General features: G+C 42.9%; 1 protein-coding gene across 2 annotated transcripts; it reads right to left on the bottom strand.

The window, feature by feature from the left end:
• Positions 1 to 113: 113 nt before the first annotated feature.
• LOC100555183 (transmembrane protein 178B) lies at positions 114 to 16,997 on the bottom strand. 2 transcript variants are annotated; one of them, XM_062967995.1, is made up of 4 exons: positions 16,510 to 16,995; positions 4,135 to 4,248; positions 2,622 to 2,759; positions 114 to 1,640 (listed from the first exon to the last, which is right to left on the bottom strand). In XM_062967995.1, the coding sequence occupies exons 1-4, from the start codon at positions 16,961 to 16,963 to the stop codon at positions 1,396 to 1,398; spliced, it is 951 nt and encodes a 316-aa protein (XP_062824065.1). In that variant the 5' UTR covers positions 16,964 to 16,995; the 3' UTR covers positions 114 to 1,395. The 2 variants fall into 2 exon arrangements, with proteins under 2 accessions (XP_062824065.1, XP_062824066.1); XM_062967996.1 differs by lacking the exon at positions 2,622 to 2,759 and having other exon boundaries at positions 16,510 to 16,997.
• Between the last annotated feature and the right edge of the window lie 336 nt (positions 16,998 to 17,333).

The raw sequence follows: 17,333 nt of genomic DNA, 5'->3' as shown, positions 1-17,333 counted from the left end.
AAATGACTGACATTTGTATCTTAAGTCCCTGATGGAGTTTCTTGTCTTTTGTAGAGGATAAATGAAATGAGATCTTCTTTACAGAAGTCCCAAAAGGTGGGAATGCCCATCCATTCACTGTAACCAGGCCTTTTAATTTAATATCTCTTGAAACATACAACTTCCATTTAAAAATCACACTTTCCATGAATACATTGACTTTAGCACTGAGTAATTAATTACATGCCACTTAAAAATACAATGTAAACAGCCCCTCTAACCAAGGCTTCTTGTGCAGTCTTTTAGGGAGACAGAAAAGGAGTACAATGAGGAAAGACCAGCGCTTCCCCTCAGCACCATTGTTGATGTTCCTGAGTTTAGGTTCAGCTCTCATTCACGTGCATACAGCAAGCCCCTTTAAATCAAGAATGCTCCCTTTTCTGTCAAAAAAGTTGCCATCAAGGGGGCGAGTTTGTTTCTGTGCTCATTTGTGAACTTTGAAGTGGAATTGTAAATCTGAATTTGGCTCTTTTTACAGAAGTTGGAAAGACAGGACTGCAGAAGAGCAGCCTTGCTTTTAAATCAACATGTGGCTTTAACCTAACACACAGGAATGTCACGATGGAGTCAGTAACCCAGTGAAATTCAGACTATTATTCCTGTCTGTAAGTTTGGACTACTTGCATACTTTTGGGTGGAGTTATTATCACTAACTCAGGTGTGCCCCCTTGTGGAAGAATCTGGCAAGCATCTGAAACCTAGTTAAATTCCATTTTCCCCTTGTATCCTATGCATCAACCTTGCAAATGGCTTCATGAGCTGCTATGCATATTTGGCTTCCAGAACTGACAAGGCTCAGATACTGAGTGGTCCAGAGAAAGTACTTTCTAACCTCCCCGTCTGAATAATTAAAGCCCCCTCAGAACAAGCTGACTTCAAGTGCTATTTCAATGCAAATAGAGGTCTAGGTCTCTGTTGCAAAGGAGAATCAATACTGAGACTAGATGAATTTCCCTTTGGCCTCTGACTCTGGCTTGTCCTTAAGAGTTCCTTGAAATGGAGTTCCTTTGAGTCACTGGACACCAAACAGAATTCACAGTGGCTTCCACTAGCAGAAATCTGGTTCAGCTTAAATGGTACACAGATCCTACAGCAACACATCCTATATAACAGAAAACTTTCCTTTAGGCAAACCAGGAATAAAAATGAACCTGATCAGTTCGTTTGTATCAGAGACAGGCAGGCTGAAGAATCAACGAGTGGTGTTCCCCCAAGACATTGAAAAAGCAATTGCACCCCTTAATTTGTTCCACGAGAAGGGCCACCCTTGCTTCATGAATCTCAGGTGCCCACGTTGCATCAGTGGGAACCTACTGCTGGACTGTGCTTGCTAGAGAGTCCTTTGCGGCCTTCGCATCACACGGCACCGTTTTCCTGTCTAGGTTTCTGTACCACAGTCCGAGGGCTATTCAGCGAGGGAGCCAGTGTGCATAAGAATCCTGCCAGGAGGGTCAGCCCCAGGCCTCCCCAGGCACAGAACATGGACCAGCCATAGCCATGACTGATGTCTTCTGGCAAGCCGTAGACGTAGCGAGGATAACGGGATAGCTCAAAGTTGATCCCAGCCACACAGGTGCAAAGAGAAATGATGCAGCAGGTACCTGAGGAAGGAAGCAAAAAGAAAGGAAGGTTCATGCCTCATAGTAATGCTTCTCATCTTCCCCACAAAGGGCAAGATCAGGCTTGTGAGGCTTTCATGTAGAGAAGGAAGAAAAAGAAAAAGAAAGGTTGCGCACAAGTACACCAGGGTCCTATTTACTAGAGTGGACTCTTACTGGAACTTATATTCAGATTCATTAGTGTCCCCCCCTCCCATCCCATGCTCTGTATCTCCTCTCTCTGTCTCACTTGTTGTCAACAACAAAAAGCATTAGTTTTAAATGCTTCCTATTCTTCCACTATCAACTGCTATTCCATTTGCATCAGCCTTCTTACACTCTGCATATGTGCTACATTATTTCTTCTATCATCCCAGCCAACATGGCCATCCTGGCTAGGGAATGATAGCAGATTGAGTTCCACATCAGGCTAAGGGAGACTACTTTTGCTTTAAGCTGCCCAGTTCTTTATTATATGAGCAAAAGCTTAAAATCGCTGTAATATTTTGTGGTTTTGTCCAGCACCAGTTCACACCTTGGGAATATGATTCCCGCAGTTGCCTCTTTTGGTTTAGAAGGAAAGAGGCTCTGCATTATATGACACAAACATCCTATTAATCACACCATAATAATGTTGACAGCGGTTTCATAAAAAGCCACCGGTTGCTGCTGTTTCAGTATGATAACAAAATACAGCTTGAGTATCCCTTATCTGAAATTCTTGGAACCAGAAGTGTTTTGGATTTTGGATTATCCTGTGAAACAGTCCTGATTTGGGCAGCTGCAAGCACAGAAGAATGTGGTGAATAGTATTATCTGACACTTCATGTCATTTCAGCATTTTGCCAAGTGGTGTTTTAAACTCTAGTTAGCTGAAGCATGGTTTCTTGTGATGGGAGCCCATCACCCAGGCTTTAATTCACTGCATACATGCATCACGACAATTGCACGGCTCTTGGATGTAAGCAAAAAAAGAACTCTCACCTCCCATAAGGAAGAGCAGCCCTGCTACATATTGCATGAGCTCATGCTGTTTACAACAGCCCAGCATGCCAATAATCCATCCAAACAGGATGATGGAAACTGCCATACCAATGAAGCCAGCTGTCATTCTCCGCAGATCTGTGGGGAGGTGTTGGTTCAGTGAAGGAAGAAGATGGAACGAAGTGGAGAAAGAAAGAGAGAGAGGAATAGAAGAGTGCTAGACGAAATAAGAGACAATCTTGCATTGAATCAATCTAGGCTGCAAAAGCATTTCCGAAAGCAAAGCCACATTTCACAAAAATATTGAGCCTTTGTTAATCCCTGGACCAGAGTAAGCAAAATAGGAAACTGGGCCTAGTCGTGAAATTCTGACATGCTGGATATGCGTGTGGGTGTACTCTCACACATACAGATATACCGCACCCAAATCCCTCCCCCACCATCACCCCATGGCTCTTGAATAGCACGAACAGGCATGATCCAAGTCATCAACCTGGCTTGCATTCAGAAGCATGACACACTAGCAGAGATGCTGGCTGGGTAGCGTTTTGGCAATATATTTCTGAAAAGCCTTGAAAGGTTTTTGGGAAGTTCAACAGACAGTGCAGATAAGAAAAGGGCAAGAAGATTCTAAATGTTTCAGATTAATCAGTAGGCAGTTACTGTCAGGAAAAGAAAAAAAGAATTAATATGTGCAATCAGGGAGGCATGATCCCTAATAAGCTAGCTATTGAGTTACAGTATTGAGCAAAGAAATACTTATCTCAAACATAAAAATAAAATATATAGCCACTGATTTACCAAATTCTCTGCCTTACCACCAGTCCAATAATATCTTAAACATGCTATGGACTGCATGGACTAAGGGGGAAGACAAAACTAGGCTGAATGCCCTTAATCTAGTCAGGCAAATGGCATGAATGTCAAACAGTTTCTGACTTCAGGTTTACATGGTTAATAATTTCAAAAGGATCATTCCTTATATCTCTTTTTTCAGGTTTTTTTCTTTTAATCACTCCCAGTAGAGCAATGATAACCCAACAATTTTCAACAACCTTAGAATAATTTATATTCAGTTAATTAATTACAGCAGAATTCAAAACATTGTTCCAGTGCCAAAGGGACTTGACTGAACTCAACTTCTTTTCACTAAGAGATTAGTGTACCTAGATAAACAGATAGATAGAACTTGAGATTACTGTACTCAGATGAATCCAAAAGAGATTTGATGCCTCCTCCATCAAGATGTCCTTGCACATAGAAAGCTAATACACAAGAAAGAAGGCTAAATTTTTGTATGCTACTTTTCATGTGTATGTTTTTGACAGGGAGGGCCATTCACCCATTCTTTAACCTACATTCCAGAGCTTTGAATCATTGGCTAGGCAAACAAAGAGATTCTGGTAGTTATTGTACCAAAAGTAACATTTTACTGCTAAAAAGGGACATGTTCCATTCTTATTTGGTTTATCCCAAGATGCTGGAGTGTTAAGTAAATGCTTGGGTTACTTACGGAGGGCATGCCATTCATCTTGGCGAATTGTATTGGTAATATTGACCGGCAAATTACGTGGCAGGGAAGATGAGGTGTAGTGATACTTCACAGCTGAGCAGCGCTGGATGATTCCTGAATGAGACAAAAGTAGAGCCTTCAGATGGTGATGCCTTATCTGAAAGTAGACTTCCATGATCTTGCTTTCTCTTTGCAGCCCATTACACCCTGTGATGTCTCACAGAATCATAGAGTAGGAAGAACCATCTAGACCAAGCCCCTGCTAATACAGCAATCCTCTACTAAAGTACCTCTGAGAGATGAGCATTAAACATTGGCTGAAACTGATTCTCAACCTCATCTCTATTTCTGCAATATGTGGGCAAAACCAGGTTACTGGCCTTATGAATATTACAACCAGGGGCAGGTGGACATGTGCCCTTCCATATGATGTTGGACTGCATGTCCCAGCAACTGTAGCTAGCATGGGCAATAGTATGAAATGCTGGGAGTTGCAGTCCAACAACATATAGAGGCCCATATGAATTATAGAATCATGAGGTTTGAAAGAATCTCACAAGCCATCTAGTTTTACTGCCTGGCGATGAAAAAACACCCCCGAGAGTCTAAATTCTGTTTAAAAACATCAAATGAAGGAAAATCCATCACATTCCAAGGTAGTTATTCTATCATCAGACAGGTGTTCTTATTTGTGTACTACAGAAATATTACATACCTTGAAGCACTTTTAATATTCAGAAGTTCTCAATAGACACTAAGTGGCTGTTTCTACTACCCTTATTATACATTATTGTGTAACGTAAGCAAGAACGACAATGTCCCATGCCAAGCAATGCAGTACAATTTTCTGCTATGAAAAAAAAAACCAGAAGCCTAAATGAGAAGTTATAAAAAAAAATAACAGCACAAACTGCAAAAAGGAATTTGAATTGTGATTTTAGAGAGCCAGCATTTTGTAATGGTTTGAGCATTGACTATGACTCTGGAGATGAGGAGACTCAAGCATGGAAATCCACTAGGTGTCCTTTGAGAAGTCACACTCTCTCAGCCTCAGAGTAAGGCAAAAATAACTCCTCCCTAACAAATTGTGATTTCACTCTTGGAAGTCTTTTTTGTCTCTGTTCATAATTATTACCAGAGAAAGCTTACTTCCAATGTAAATCATAAAATCATTATATAAGATCAGCCCACAAGTGATATTTTCTATGTTATTTTGCGCTCAAGCAGAGTTTGAGAGCCAAATCAAACAACTAGCAAGGTTGGGTTTTATTGCAAAACTCATAATGTCAGATCGTTACACCTTCTCAATCCCTTCCCAGCTCAAATCAGTTTCTATTGACTTTAGTAAGCCCCAAGACAATTCTGGTATCATCCACAATTGCTCTATATAGAAGTAAATTAAAACCTTAAACTGCTTTCCCCAATATTGTTTCAACAGAATTTATTATCAATAGCTTCAGCCTTGAGACACGGTAAAGCTATATTTAATTATCCATTTCAGAAGCTGAAGAGAACATCAGTTTGTTATCCTATCTCGAATTTGTTGTTGACTTTGATGTCATGGACCTTTTGTAGAAAACACTATAAAACATTAAGGTCATTTAGTTTTGCATATATTAAATAATCAAGGAAGGAGCTAGTTGTGGGAGGGAGGGGGCAAATGGAAAGTTGAGAGCAAATGCTGATAGGTAGAATACATTAAGGGATTTTAATTGGGTTGGTGATTGACAGTTGCTATAAATTGGATCAGTGTAGAGTGTGGGGTGAATGAGTGAGAATTAAAGTTTTTTAGTTAGCTTTAGGAATATGTTCCGCTTCTGTTAATATATCTTCTTTTTATTATTCATACACTTTTGGCTTCCTGAAACACTATAAGTATATGTAGGTTGAGTATCCCCTGCCCAGAATGCTTCGGATCCTAACCCCCCCCCCCCCCCGATTTTGGAATGTCTCTATTTACATATATGAACATAAGAAGATCTCTTGGAAATGGGATCCAAGACTAAACATGACATCCATTTATGTTTTTATACACCTTATACACATGGCCTGAAAGGAATTTTGTGCATGAAACAAAGTTTATGTACGCTGAACCACCAGAAAGCAAAGATGTCTCTATTCTCCCATGTGGAGAATGTAAGGTTCTGGGGCATTTCAGATATTGGAAATCTGGATAAGGGATGCTCAATCCATATAAAGATGGGGTTCAGATACAGTGTCTGTGGTGAGAGCACAGGATAAAGACAGTTGGTGTCCAATTATGTAATATTGCTTACAGGAATCATGAAGGCATCTAGTAGGTCCCTGCAATGGTGGCCACAGCAGTGAGACTGGAAGAGTCCTTACTCTATTATTATTATTTATTTATTTACAGTATTTATATTCCGCCCTTCTCACCCCGAAGGGGACTCAGGGCGGATCACATTATAACACACATAGGGCAAACATTCAATGCCCATAAACACATCAAACAGAGACTGAGAGACACGCAGAGGCAAGTTAACGTTCTTCTGAGGGGATGTTCGATTCTGGCCACAGGGGGGAGCAGCTGCTTCATCATCCACACTGACGGCACTTCCTCATACCAGGTCGTAAATTAGTTAATCTTGCCTCCCCACTTTATAAGTGGTACCTTATCTCCTACTTGATAGATGCAACTATCTTTCGGGTTGCTAGGTCAGCAACGAGCAGGGGCTATTTTTTATTTTTAATTGACGGGTGCTCACCCCGCCACGGGCTGGCCTCGAACTCATGACCTCATGGTCAGAGTGATTTAAGGCAGCTGCTCAACAGCTGCGCCACAGCCCGGCCCCTAGTGACAGAGGTAGAAATAGGAGAAAGCCCTAGTACTCTAGTGACAGAGGTAGAAATAGGAGAAAGCCCTCACTTTTGGAGGTCTTCATATTTGGTGTCAGTTACAATCTAACATCTAATGAGAAAAGTAGTGGGGTAAGGAGGCAAGATCCTCATAGTGACACATCCAGTCCAATCTAGTCTTTGCAAACCTCCATTTTTACTATTACAAAAATCTCCCTCTTCTTTGTGAACACAAGATAAGCAGCATTATTTTCTTTTTTGAAATCAAATCGATGCTTGCCAAAGATTGGTGGAAAAGAATTGTCCAGAACTACACTTTCTTTCTCTGGTTAAAAAACATATATTTGATAGCCTTGAACATATAAAGTTAACTACAGAAAATGAGCATGTTCTACAAAAATGAATCAATCCATGCTAATTCTAAATACAAGAACAAACACAGTGTGCAATGGTTTGACCATTAGACTGCAACTCTGCAGCCCAGGGTTTGAATCTGTAGTCAGCCATGGAAATCCATTGGGTGACCTTGGGGAAGTCTAAGTCTCCTGGCATCGGAATAACAGAATCATATAATCATAGAGTTTGGAAAGACTTTGTGGGCCATCCAGTCCACACACACACACACACACACACGCCAAGAAGCAGAAAAACCGCATTCAAAGCACCCCCGATAGATGGTCATCTAGCCTCTGCTTAAAACCTCCAAAGAAGGAGCCTCCACCACAGTCCAGGGCAGAGAGTTCCGCTGCTAAACAGCTCTCACAGTTAGGGAGTTCTTCCTAATGTTCAGGTTGAATCTCCTTTCCTGTAGTTTAAAGCCATTGTTCCACGTCCTGGTCTCCAGGGCAGTGGAAAACAAGTTTGCTCCCCCCTCCTTATGACTTCCCCTCACATCTTGATAAATGGCCATCGTGTCTCCTTTCTGCCTTCTCTTCTGCAGGCTAAACATGCCTACTCTTTAAGCCGCTCCTCATAGGGCTTGTTCTCCAGACCCTTGATCAATTTAGTCGCCCTTCTCTGGAGGCATTCCAGGTTGTCCAGAGACATCCTGCCAAGAAAATCGTGTGATAGGTTCACCTTAGGATCACCATACACCGGAAACAACCTGAAGGCACACAACAACTATAAATAAGGAAAATAAGTCCCAATTAACTCTCACGAGGTTTTGGGGTTTTTTTTACCTATCATGGCCCATTATGCCCCCTTATTTAACATAAAGGAAAATAATTAAAACGCTTTTGAAGCTTTTTGCTTATTGTGCAATGGTATGTTTACAACTCTTTAGTTGGCCTTAATAAAGGTTAATACCTTATTAATTTATTGTAAAAGATATAACTGGCTGATACCCTTTAGCTTCTTTTCATTTCCTTTGCTACACCTCCTTACATTACTATTTCTAGGCACATAGAGCCAGGAACAAATGACTGGAAAGAAGCAGCAGTAGACAGCTGGATTCTATGACATATCCTGTATGTCAATAATAAAATGCCATTCAAGATACTGAAGCTCTGAAATTTGGACATGGAATTATCAGTGCTGCCAGTAGACCTATTGAAAGACAAGGCCAAAGGTTGTCAATTAAAGCTTCCATTTTACAGGCGAGGAGAACCAAAGCTAAGAGATAATTGATACAAGGGCAGCTATGGCAGGATTTCATTTTAAATTTTCAGTTTTGCTTAGTATTGTCAAACCATTAGAAATCCATGTAAATCCTCTAGAGATCTAGAGACATTCATTTAACATTTGCCCGCCCCCCCACGGTAGGCATTATCTGCTTATCAAACTCTGTGGCAAACCTATACTCAGCTCGGTGCCTAGCTGAATATAAAGGTATTTTAATGACATCCCTTTTAAGTGAAAACCCAGGGAATGAACAAAACCTCTCAGTGCTAATCTGTATCCCTTGCTTCTTCCATTTCTTTTTCTTGTCGATTGGCCTTGTTGTATTGCTTTAGTTCGCCTTGTTACAGCTAAATTTGTTATATAGCTATAAGCTAAAAACAGCACTCAGTTAAAACATCAAACTAAATAAAAAATATTAGTTAAAAATAAATCTTTACAAATCCGAGAGTCCATGCCATCTTTCGAAAGGTGACTCAACTGCATGAATTTGGGAGGGAGGGGATACTGTTCTAATGATTATAATGCATGGTGAGCTATACATCTTATAACAATGACTCAGTCTCATGAACTTTGGGGGACACTTGTAATTATTACAATGCATAGTGAGCCATGCATTGTAATCACCTACTTTGATTTTTTTAAAGGCAAACAGAAAACAGCGGAAGGCTGGACAAAAATTAGCAATATATGACCGAGAACATAACCTGTAACATAGTGTGTAACGTTGCCCAAATTTGCACTATGGAGATAGGCACCATGTGGCTCTCCCAAAGTCCTTGGGCTGCAGAGCTTGTCGTTTGTCATTACTGCACTGTTAGGAATGATAGGAGTTGCAATCCAACATCTGGAAGACTATAAGCTGTTCTTGCCAATGTACTGGGAGACGTTTTAAAGATCACTAGTAGCTTTCCAATCTAGAGTAAAAAGGAACCTTGGAAGGCAATCTACACATGGGCACAGTTAAGTCCACTGGGCTTAGTGACATAGGGACACGTAACTCTGCAGCAGATTGTGGTCCAGTTGTACAACACGGATGGACATCTGGCAAAGCCTCAAAAAAAGATAAAACACATTAGAACAGTGTTTAGAAAATGAGCAATAGAGTTGGTTTTAAATCCCTCAAGCAGCATCAATGAGGGAAGGAAACCCTGGGCTAGAGGAGAACAGGAAGCATCAGCGAGAAGAATAATCAAATGATGCAGGAGAATACCAATTAATAAAACGAAATAAATGAAATGAAATGCCTCTTAATGGATGCAATCAAGATGGAAACATTAAATGGCAGAAAATGGACCCTAGAGAATTGAAATTCAGGAAAGTTACTGATTATTTCATAATTGGTTCTATAAACAGAAGACAGAGTGGTATCTTACACATAATACAGAGTTAGAAACAGAAGATCTGCTATATTAGCATTGTTATTGTTGTTGTTGTTGTTGTTGTTAATGAGTTATATGCTAGACAATTCACATCAATTTGTTGGTAAGTCTGTGTTTACTTATAGCACATGTGTTAAATGCAAGGGCACAGACTGAATCTGGCCCACCCGTCAATTTATGTGGCCTGCATGGCTTTAGATGCCAGAATAACATAATTGCATTCATACAGTCTTACAATTACAAATGGTCTTAGTGTATAGTTGTAGACAGTTAAGAGGATGCCTATGACTTGGGGCTGTCAAACTCATGTTCACCAAGGGCAACCATAAGGCTGACGTGGTCCTTGGTGAACATGAGTTTGGCAGCCTAGTCACAGGCATCCTCTTAGCTGTCTACAATTACACACTAACAAAAATGGGCTGCACAGCATGGATGCAAACACAGTGATAAGATTCTGGTACAAACCCAGAGGCCATTTGTTCCTTTGTTCCCTCCAGTATTACAGACTCAATGGTGTCACCTACAACTGTAAACACTTATTCGCTTGCTTATCTTCCCATTGGGTGCATGCCATCTTTGGCCAGCAATGACCTTCAGTATCCTGCATAGGGCAAACAGGGCCATTGTGATGCAGAACAATACGCAGGCCACACATTTGACATCAGAAATGATTACACTCAACCCACAGTGTAAAATATTTTTATCTCCTAGGACACTCTATCACCAACTTCAATGTGATTATTATGGAGTAAAGAAACAGCAAATGAAGATTAGAGAGAGCCATCTGAATTATGATATATTTACAACTTCCTATTTATCATTAAAAGGGTTGTATCAGAATGATGGTTTCCTATCACCCTATAACTATTACTAGGTTGGGTACCACATCAGTTTTGTATATGGCCTATATTAATAAATCTTCTTCAAGATGCAACAGGACTCTCTGGGTTTTCCACACAACAGAATAACTCAGTTACCCTTTTGAGGAAAGGGTAATTCATTGCTCTACATGAATGAATGACCTTCAAACATATAGTATAAAGTACTGAGTTAAAGCTTATATCAGATAACAGATTATTATGTGTTATTTCCAATAGGTTTCTAATTTCATCAAGAATATTGCTAACGACCACTGTTAAGTGTCAGTACTTTCTATATCTAATCCCACTCTCATCTAACAGTCATAGCCCACTGACACCCACATTTGCTATATATATGCATCTGAACATCTAAGCTTATAATTCATTCACATGAGAAAGCAGTTTGTAATCTAAGAAATACCATGCAATAATTAATCTATTTGTGTTAAAGCACCTACACAACTCTTATTCTGTTGCAATCGATTATCATGGCTACGTCTTTAGAAATCTGTATAAATGCTGTTTTACAATGAACAGATCTGACAGGTTGCTGCCCCAAGAAGTTTACAGTCTCAAAATAGGCACAGGAAAACAACAGAAGAGTGGGAGGAAAAGGAACAGAGATAAACATTGCAATAATAGGCTGTTGTTTCAATTATTTGTGCTTTTGTTAAATTACAGTTGGGTAATGACAAAAAGGAGCCCCGGTAGTGAAGTGCGTTAAAGCACTGAGCTGGAGACCGAAAGGTCCCAAGTTCAATCCCCGGGAGCGGTGGGAGCGGCCGCTGTTAGCTCCAGCTCCTGCCAACCTAGCAGTTCGAAAACATGCCAATGTGAGTTGATCAATAGGTACTGTTCCAGCGGGAAGGTAACGGAGCTCCATGCAGTCATGCCGGCCACATGACCTTGGAGGTGTCTATGGACAACGCCGGCTCTTCGGCTTAGAAATGGAGATGAGCACCAACCCCCAGAGTCACACATGACTGGACTTAAAGTCAGGGGAAACCTTTACCTTTTAATGACAAAAAAGGCTTCCTAGAAAAGGCAACTTAGAGGAGATTTGGGAACCAAAGACATATATCCAATTGCATGTCCCAACTAGAGTAGGCTCACTGAATCAATTGGAGTTATGTAAATGTTGATTTCCCTTCACCAATTAATTCAATGGACCTTATTTAGTTGGGAGAAGTATCTGGATTTAGACCAAAGGGTCATATATGTGTCATTAGTCATATACAAATTTGTCAAGTTAATGCCAACTAGTAATCTAAATATCTCTACATTCTGGCAGAGAAATCCTACCTCCATGTATAGGAAGTAGGTGATGGGAGAGTAATCATTCTGTCAGTCCAGTGCAGCTAAGAGAAGAGCTGAAGGGGCATTCCCTCCCTTCACGCTGTCTGCACTTGGCCTGCAATTCATCACATCACACCCTAAGGATTACAAGACTCCTAAGGATAGTGAAGTCTCAGGTTCTTTTGAAACATGGTAATAACTTGACTTGGTTCTGAAGATCCACAGCTTTCTTGACTCATCCTGAAATTTCCTCTATTCGTCCAACAGAACATCTATGTTGGTGGTAGAACTGTCCAGTTTCCAATGTATGGCATCTACTTTATTTCTGCCTGTGTTAATATGTAACATCTCGTAACCCTATTGATGTCAGGTTTAGTTCCATTTCCAAATGTAGGATGCTTTGGTCTGAATCTTATTGGTGATCTCAGTCAGAGCAGACCTGCTGAATCAATGGCTGAATGGTGAGTCAATGCTTATATAAGTCCCTTTGATTCGATTGGTTTAACTCTAGATCAGTCTACCAGTATGTTTCAGTCCATTAATTTTTGACTTGATTTAATATTTTTTCTAGTAATCAGTTAGTAGTGAAAGCTATGCTTGTACAACTGAGCTATATCCCTACTCTGAGTATTTCTAATGCAAGAGTGTGATATAAATTGTTACTACTTTTAATGTTACTAATATGTTTGTAGAATGGGCAGGAAATGACACAGTACTTGTTTGCAATTTCTTCCATTCCCTGGAAGACAGATCTTGGAATATGAAGGAATGGACTGAAACATCTTGTATGTTACAGTTAAACTTCCCAGCTCCTACAGGGAAAAGGCACCCCTTTGTATACAGCATATGATTCCGTTATTAAAAAGCAGAGGTCCAATCTTTGATTTGTTAATCAGTTACAAACTGTAATAAAGATAAATTGTGGTTTAGTCTCTTTAGCACAATGTTACAGCTGCTTTCTGCTGCTTTTTAAAACCTATTCAGTTCTTGGTCACATGTCAGCAATATCAAATACATTTTCTTGGCATCTCATGCCAGAAGGTGGCACACCAGAGACCATTCACAAAAATGTTCTGCGTAATACTGTACATGTTTTAAAAGATCCCCCAAGTGATGAAAGGTGAGATTTCCCTCATCTTCATATTTTGCATTTAACGTGCATTTGGTTGTCAGAGATAACCATATGCTTGAATTGAAATCCTGAGTACAGACGTTTGTGCCTGAGAAAATGGCATTTGGGAAAGAAGAACTGGTTAATTGTAGAAAACATGTTTTCCATTGAACATTTAGCTTGACCCTAAGTGTCAGGGAGCAGTCAGGTCGCCACAGCAGCATCCATCATAGTCTGCCATGTTGTCAACCATAACAATTCAATGCCGCTCAAAGGCATTTACTATATTATTATGTGGTGACTAATGATGACCATGTTTTAGGGCTTCTTGGACTTTTTCCACTTGTGACCTCTTTCTGCCCGAGAAATGTTTACAAGACTGCAGCTATATAGGTATATAAAATAGGCATAAAATCAATACTTTACTGATAATAAAGCAGAATTTGCAAGTCTTGCTAAACAGGTGGATCTTCTTTTTTGTGTATAGCTGAAGTATTTTGTGCAGATTTACTGCAAATACTGCACATTGTTGCTACCAGATTTGTGTAAATGGTTGGTCTCCATAAACTTTTTACTATTGCCAAGTTTTCCATGACCCCAACATTGAACTAAGGAGGCCCGATTTGAGGTCAGGAAACACAGGTTAAGAAGCAGTGCCTTATTCTAGGATTCTCCTGCCATGATTTATTCACAAGAGGTTTGCAATTGCCTTCTTTTATGGCTGAGAGAGAGAGCAACTCACTCAAGGTGACCCTGTCAGTCCCGGTGGCTGAGTGGGGATTCAATCCTGGGTCTAACTCAGCATTCAACTGCTATATTCTCCTAGGCAGGAAGAAGCCAGACTTTGAAGCATGCAAGAGTTCTTTCTTCCACCCTGGACATTCCATATAGCCCAGAAAACTCACAGCAATAAAATCACTATATTATATTAAATCTTTGTAGGTAAGAATATAAAGCACAACAATTGCCTTAAATTCTGGTTTTGCAACTGAAATGCACAGCCCTACTGCCCAGGCAGTGCTGCTGGGGGAATACAGATGTATTTCCCTTGAGGACTATAGGTTCATTGGGCATACAGGGCATCCATATCCAACAAATTGCCTTCCCCTTTACCTGTATTAAGAGGCAGCCAGAGAGCATTCACTCAAACACACACATACCCTCCAGTGTATCTTCAGGCATTAATATGCCTAATCTCTTGTGTATGTGTACACACTGACACTCCGAATCATGGGCAGATGGACAATTCTGACCATGCAGACATACAAATTCACCAGAGAACTATAGCATGCCAAATGATTAATTAGAAATACGATCAGCATTCCTTTCCCCAGCTGCTGCAACCATAATTTTTTGCCAACTGCACTAGTTCCCAGTCTGTCTCATGCAGGACAGCTATGTACAGGGAGACAATTCTTCCATAAACGAGAACCTCTGTGTGTGTGTGTGTGTGTGTGTGTGTGTGTGTGTGTGTGGAGGGGGTGGAAGGGAGTGGCAAGGAACTCTAAAATGTGATGGAAACAACCACGGGGAGGCGGCTAAAAAAGCCAGTGGGATTTTGGCCTACATTAATAGGAGTCTAGTGTCTAGATCCAAGGAAGTCATGCTACCCCTCTATTCTGCCTATTCTGGTCAGATCACACCTGTAATCACACTGTGTCCAATTCTGGGCACTGGAATTGAAGGGAGATGTTGAGAAGCTGAAAGTGTCTAAAGGAAAGTGACTAAAATGATGAAAGGTCTCGAAAACAAGCCCTGTGAGAGACACCAAATTGGGAGGGATAGCTATTACTCCAGAAGAGAGGAGCAGAATTCAAAACGATCTTGACAGATTAGAGAGATGGGCCGAAACTAACAAAATAAACTTCAACAGGGACAAATGCAAGATTCTCCACTTAGGCAGAAAAAAATGAAATGCAAAGATACAGAATGGGGATGCCTGGCTTGACAGCAGTACATGTGAAAAAGATCTCGGAGTCCTCGTGGACAACAAGTTAAACATGAGCCAACAATGTCATGCTGCGGCAAAAAAACCCAATGGGATTTTGGCCTGCATCAATAAGAGTCTAGTGTTTAGATCCAGGGAAGTCATGCTACCTGGAATATAAAACCTGGAATACTGTGTCCAATTATGGGCACCACAATTTAAGGGAGATGCTGACAAGCTGGAATGTGTCTAGAGGAGGGTGATTAAAATGATCAAGAGTCTGGAGAACAAGCCCTATGAGGAGAGGCTTAAAGACCTGGGCATGTTTAACCTGCAAAAGAGAAGACTGGGAGGAGACATACTCAGGGGCATGTATAAAGATGTGAGGGGAAGTCATAGGGAGGAGGGAGAAGGCTTGTTTTCTGCTGCCTTGGAGACAGGGATGTGGACTAACGGCTTCAGACCTCAGGAAAGGATATTCCACCTCAACATTAGGAAACACGTCCTCACTGTGAGAGCTGTTCAGCAGTGGAACTTCCTGCCCTGGAGTGTGGTGAAGGCTCCTTCTTTGGAGGCTATTAAGCAGGGACCGGATGGCCATCTGTTGCGGGTGTGTTGAATGCGATTTTCCTGCTTCTTGGCAGAGGTTTGCACTGGATGGCCCATGAGATCTCTTCCAACTCTACAATTCTACAGCAGTAGTTTATTTATTTATTTGCTCTATTTCTACCCTGCCTTTCTCTACCCCGAAGGGGACTCAAGGCAGCTTACATGGAGGCAATAATTCACTGCCTTTAAAACAGATAAGGTTCTCTACCTGTGGGTTCCCAGGTGTTTTGGCCTACAACTCCCAGAGGTCCCAGCCAGTTTACCAGCGGTTGGGATTTCTGGGAGTTGAAGGCCAAAGCATCTGGGGACCCACAGGTTAAGAACCACTGTTCTACGGGGTTCTTGGGATTCGCAACAAGCTCATGTTGCCTTCCAGCTCCTCCTGTTGAGCCTCCATGTGAGAGATGGAAAACCGCCAGGCCCTTGGACAACTGTGGCTTCGCTGGGGATGAAGCGGGGGAGGGAATGGAGGTGAAAACGAGAAAGAAATGGGGTGGGGGCTTCCCCTCAAAGGGAGCTCGGCAGAAGAGTGGTCTTGGGAGGGAGGAGGGAGGCGGCGCTGGGGATGCGGCAAGGGTTCAGCACCCTGGACAGCGGCGTCGCCCACAGGCTTGGCTAGGACGAGGGAGGGAGGGAGGCAGGGAGGGGCGCCCAGGGACCCAGCCTCGCCCAGCCCCTGGCTTTCCTCCTTGCCCTCTCTCTTTCCTCCCTCCTCCCTCTCACATTTCCTTTCTGCCTTCCCTCTTCCCTCACCTTTCTGGATGAGCTCCTCGCTGTCGGGCTCGAAGCCCTCGCGGTGGCAGCGCCGCCAGAGGCCCGAGACGGTGGAGTTGAAGCGCCGGCCGCAGTGCGATTCCAGGACGAGGGCGGCGGGGGGCGCGGGAGGGGCCGGGGGAGAGCCCGCCGCCTTCTTCCCCGCCGGGGCCTGGGCCTGGGCCTGGGCCTGGGCCTGCTCCTCCTTCCCCGCGGCGAGGAGGGCCCTGGGCGGGCGTGCGCGGAGGGGCAGCTGCGGGATGGGCGCCGACATGGAGCCCGGCGGGTCGCTGATGGGGTGGCGCTTGTGGCCGTAGCCCCGGCAGCGATCGCGGTGCGTCCGCGCGTCCGTCTCGTACCAGGAGTCGGTGCCGATGGCCACGGCCAGGAGGGCCAGGGCGGCGGCGGCCAGCAGCAGACCCGCGCAGCTCAGCGCCTGAGCCGCCGCCGCCATCTTGCCCGCCCCCCGCCACTGAGGCCGAGGACGCCTCTGCGCGCGCGCCCCGCCGCGCCCCCTGCAGGCCGCACGAGGGAACGCAGCGCCAGGCAGGCTGCCCGCCGGGGAACAGGCCTCAGGCCTCCCTCCCTCCCTCAGTCGCCTCAGGGGCCCGCCTGCCGGGCCTCCTCTGGGCTCTTCTATTGACAGGAGAACCCCCTCAACCCGATATATCCCACCCATTCCGTAGTTTTACTGGAGCCCCCGATGGCGCAGCGGGTTAAACCTTTCTGCTGGCAAGACTGCTGACCTGAAGGTTGCCGATTCGAATCCAACCCAGGGAGAGTGCGGATGAGTTCTCTCTATCACAGGCATGGGCAAACTTCGG

Source organism: Anolis carolinensis, chromosome 1 (genome assembly GCF_035594765.1).
Source record: "Anolis carolinensis isolate JA03-04 chromosome 1, rAnoCar3.1.pri, whole genome shotgun sequence".
Classification (NCBI taxonomy): Eukaryota; Metazoa; Chordata; class Lepidosauria; order Squamata; family Dactyloidae; genus Anolis; species Anolis carolinensis.
Note: the sequence above shows the minus strand (reverse complement) of the source record. Positions and strands in the feature narration are given on the sequence as shown.

Excerpts from the sequence above, each read along its gene's own strand:
- LOC100555183 (XM_062967995.1), bottom strand. The coding sequence starts at position 16,963 with ATGGCGGCGGCGGCTCAGGCGCTGAGCTGCGCGGGTCTGCTGCTGGCC. Across the intron at positions 2,760-4,134 it reads AGATGAATGGCATGCCCTCC|ATCTGCGGAGAATGACAGCT; the intron begins GTAAGTAACCCA and ends ACCTCCCCACAG. Across the intron at positions 1,641-2,621 it reads GCTGCTCTTCCTTATGGGAG|GTACCTGCTGCATCATTTCT; the intron begins GTGAGAGTTCTT and ends TTCCTTCCTCAG.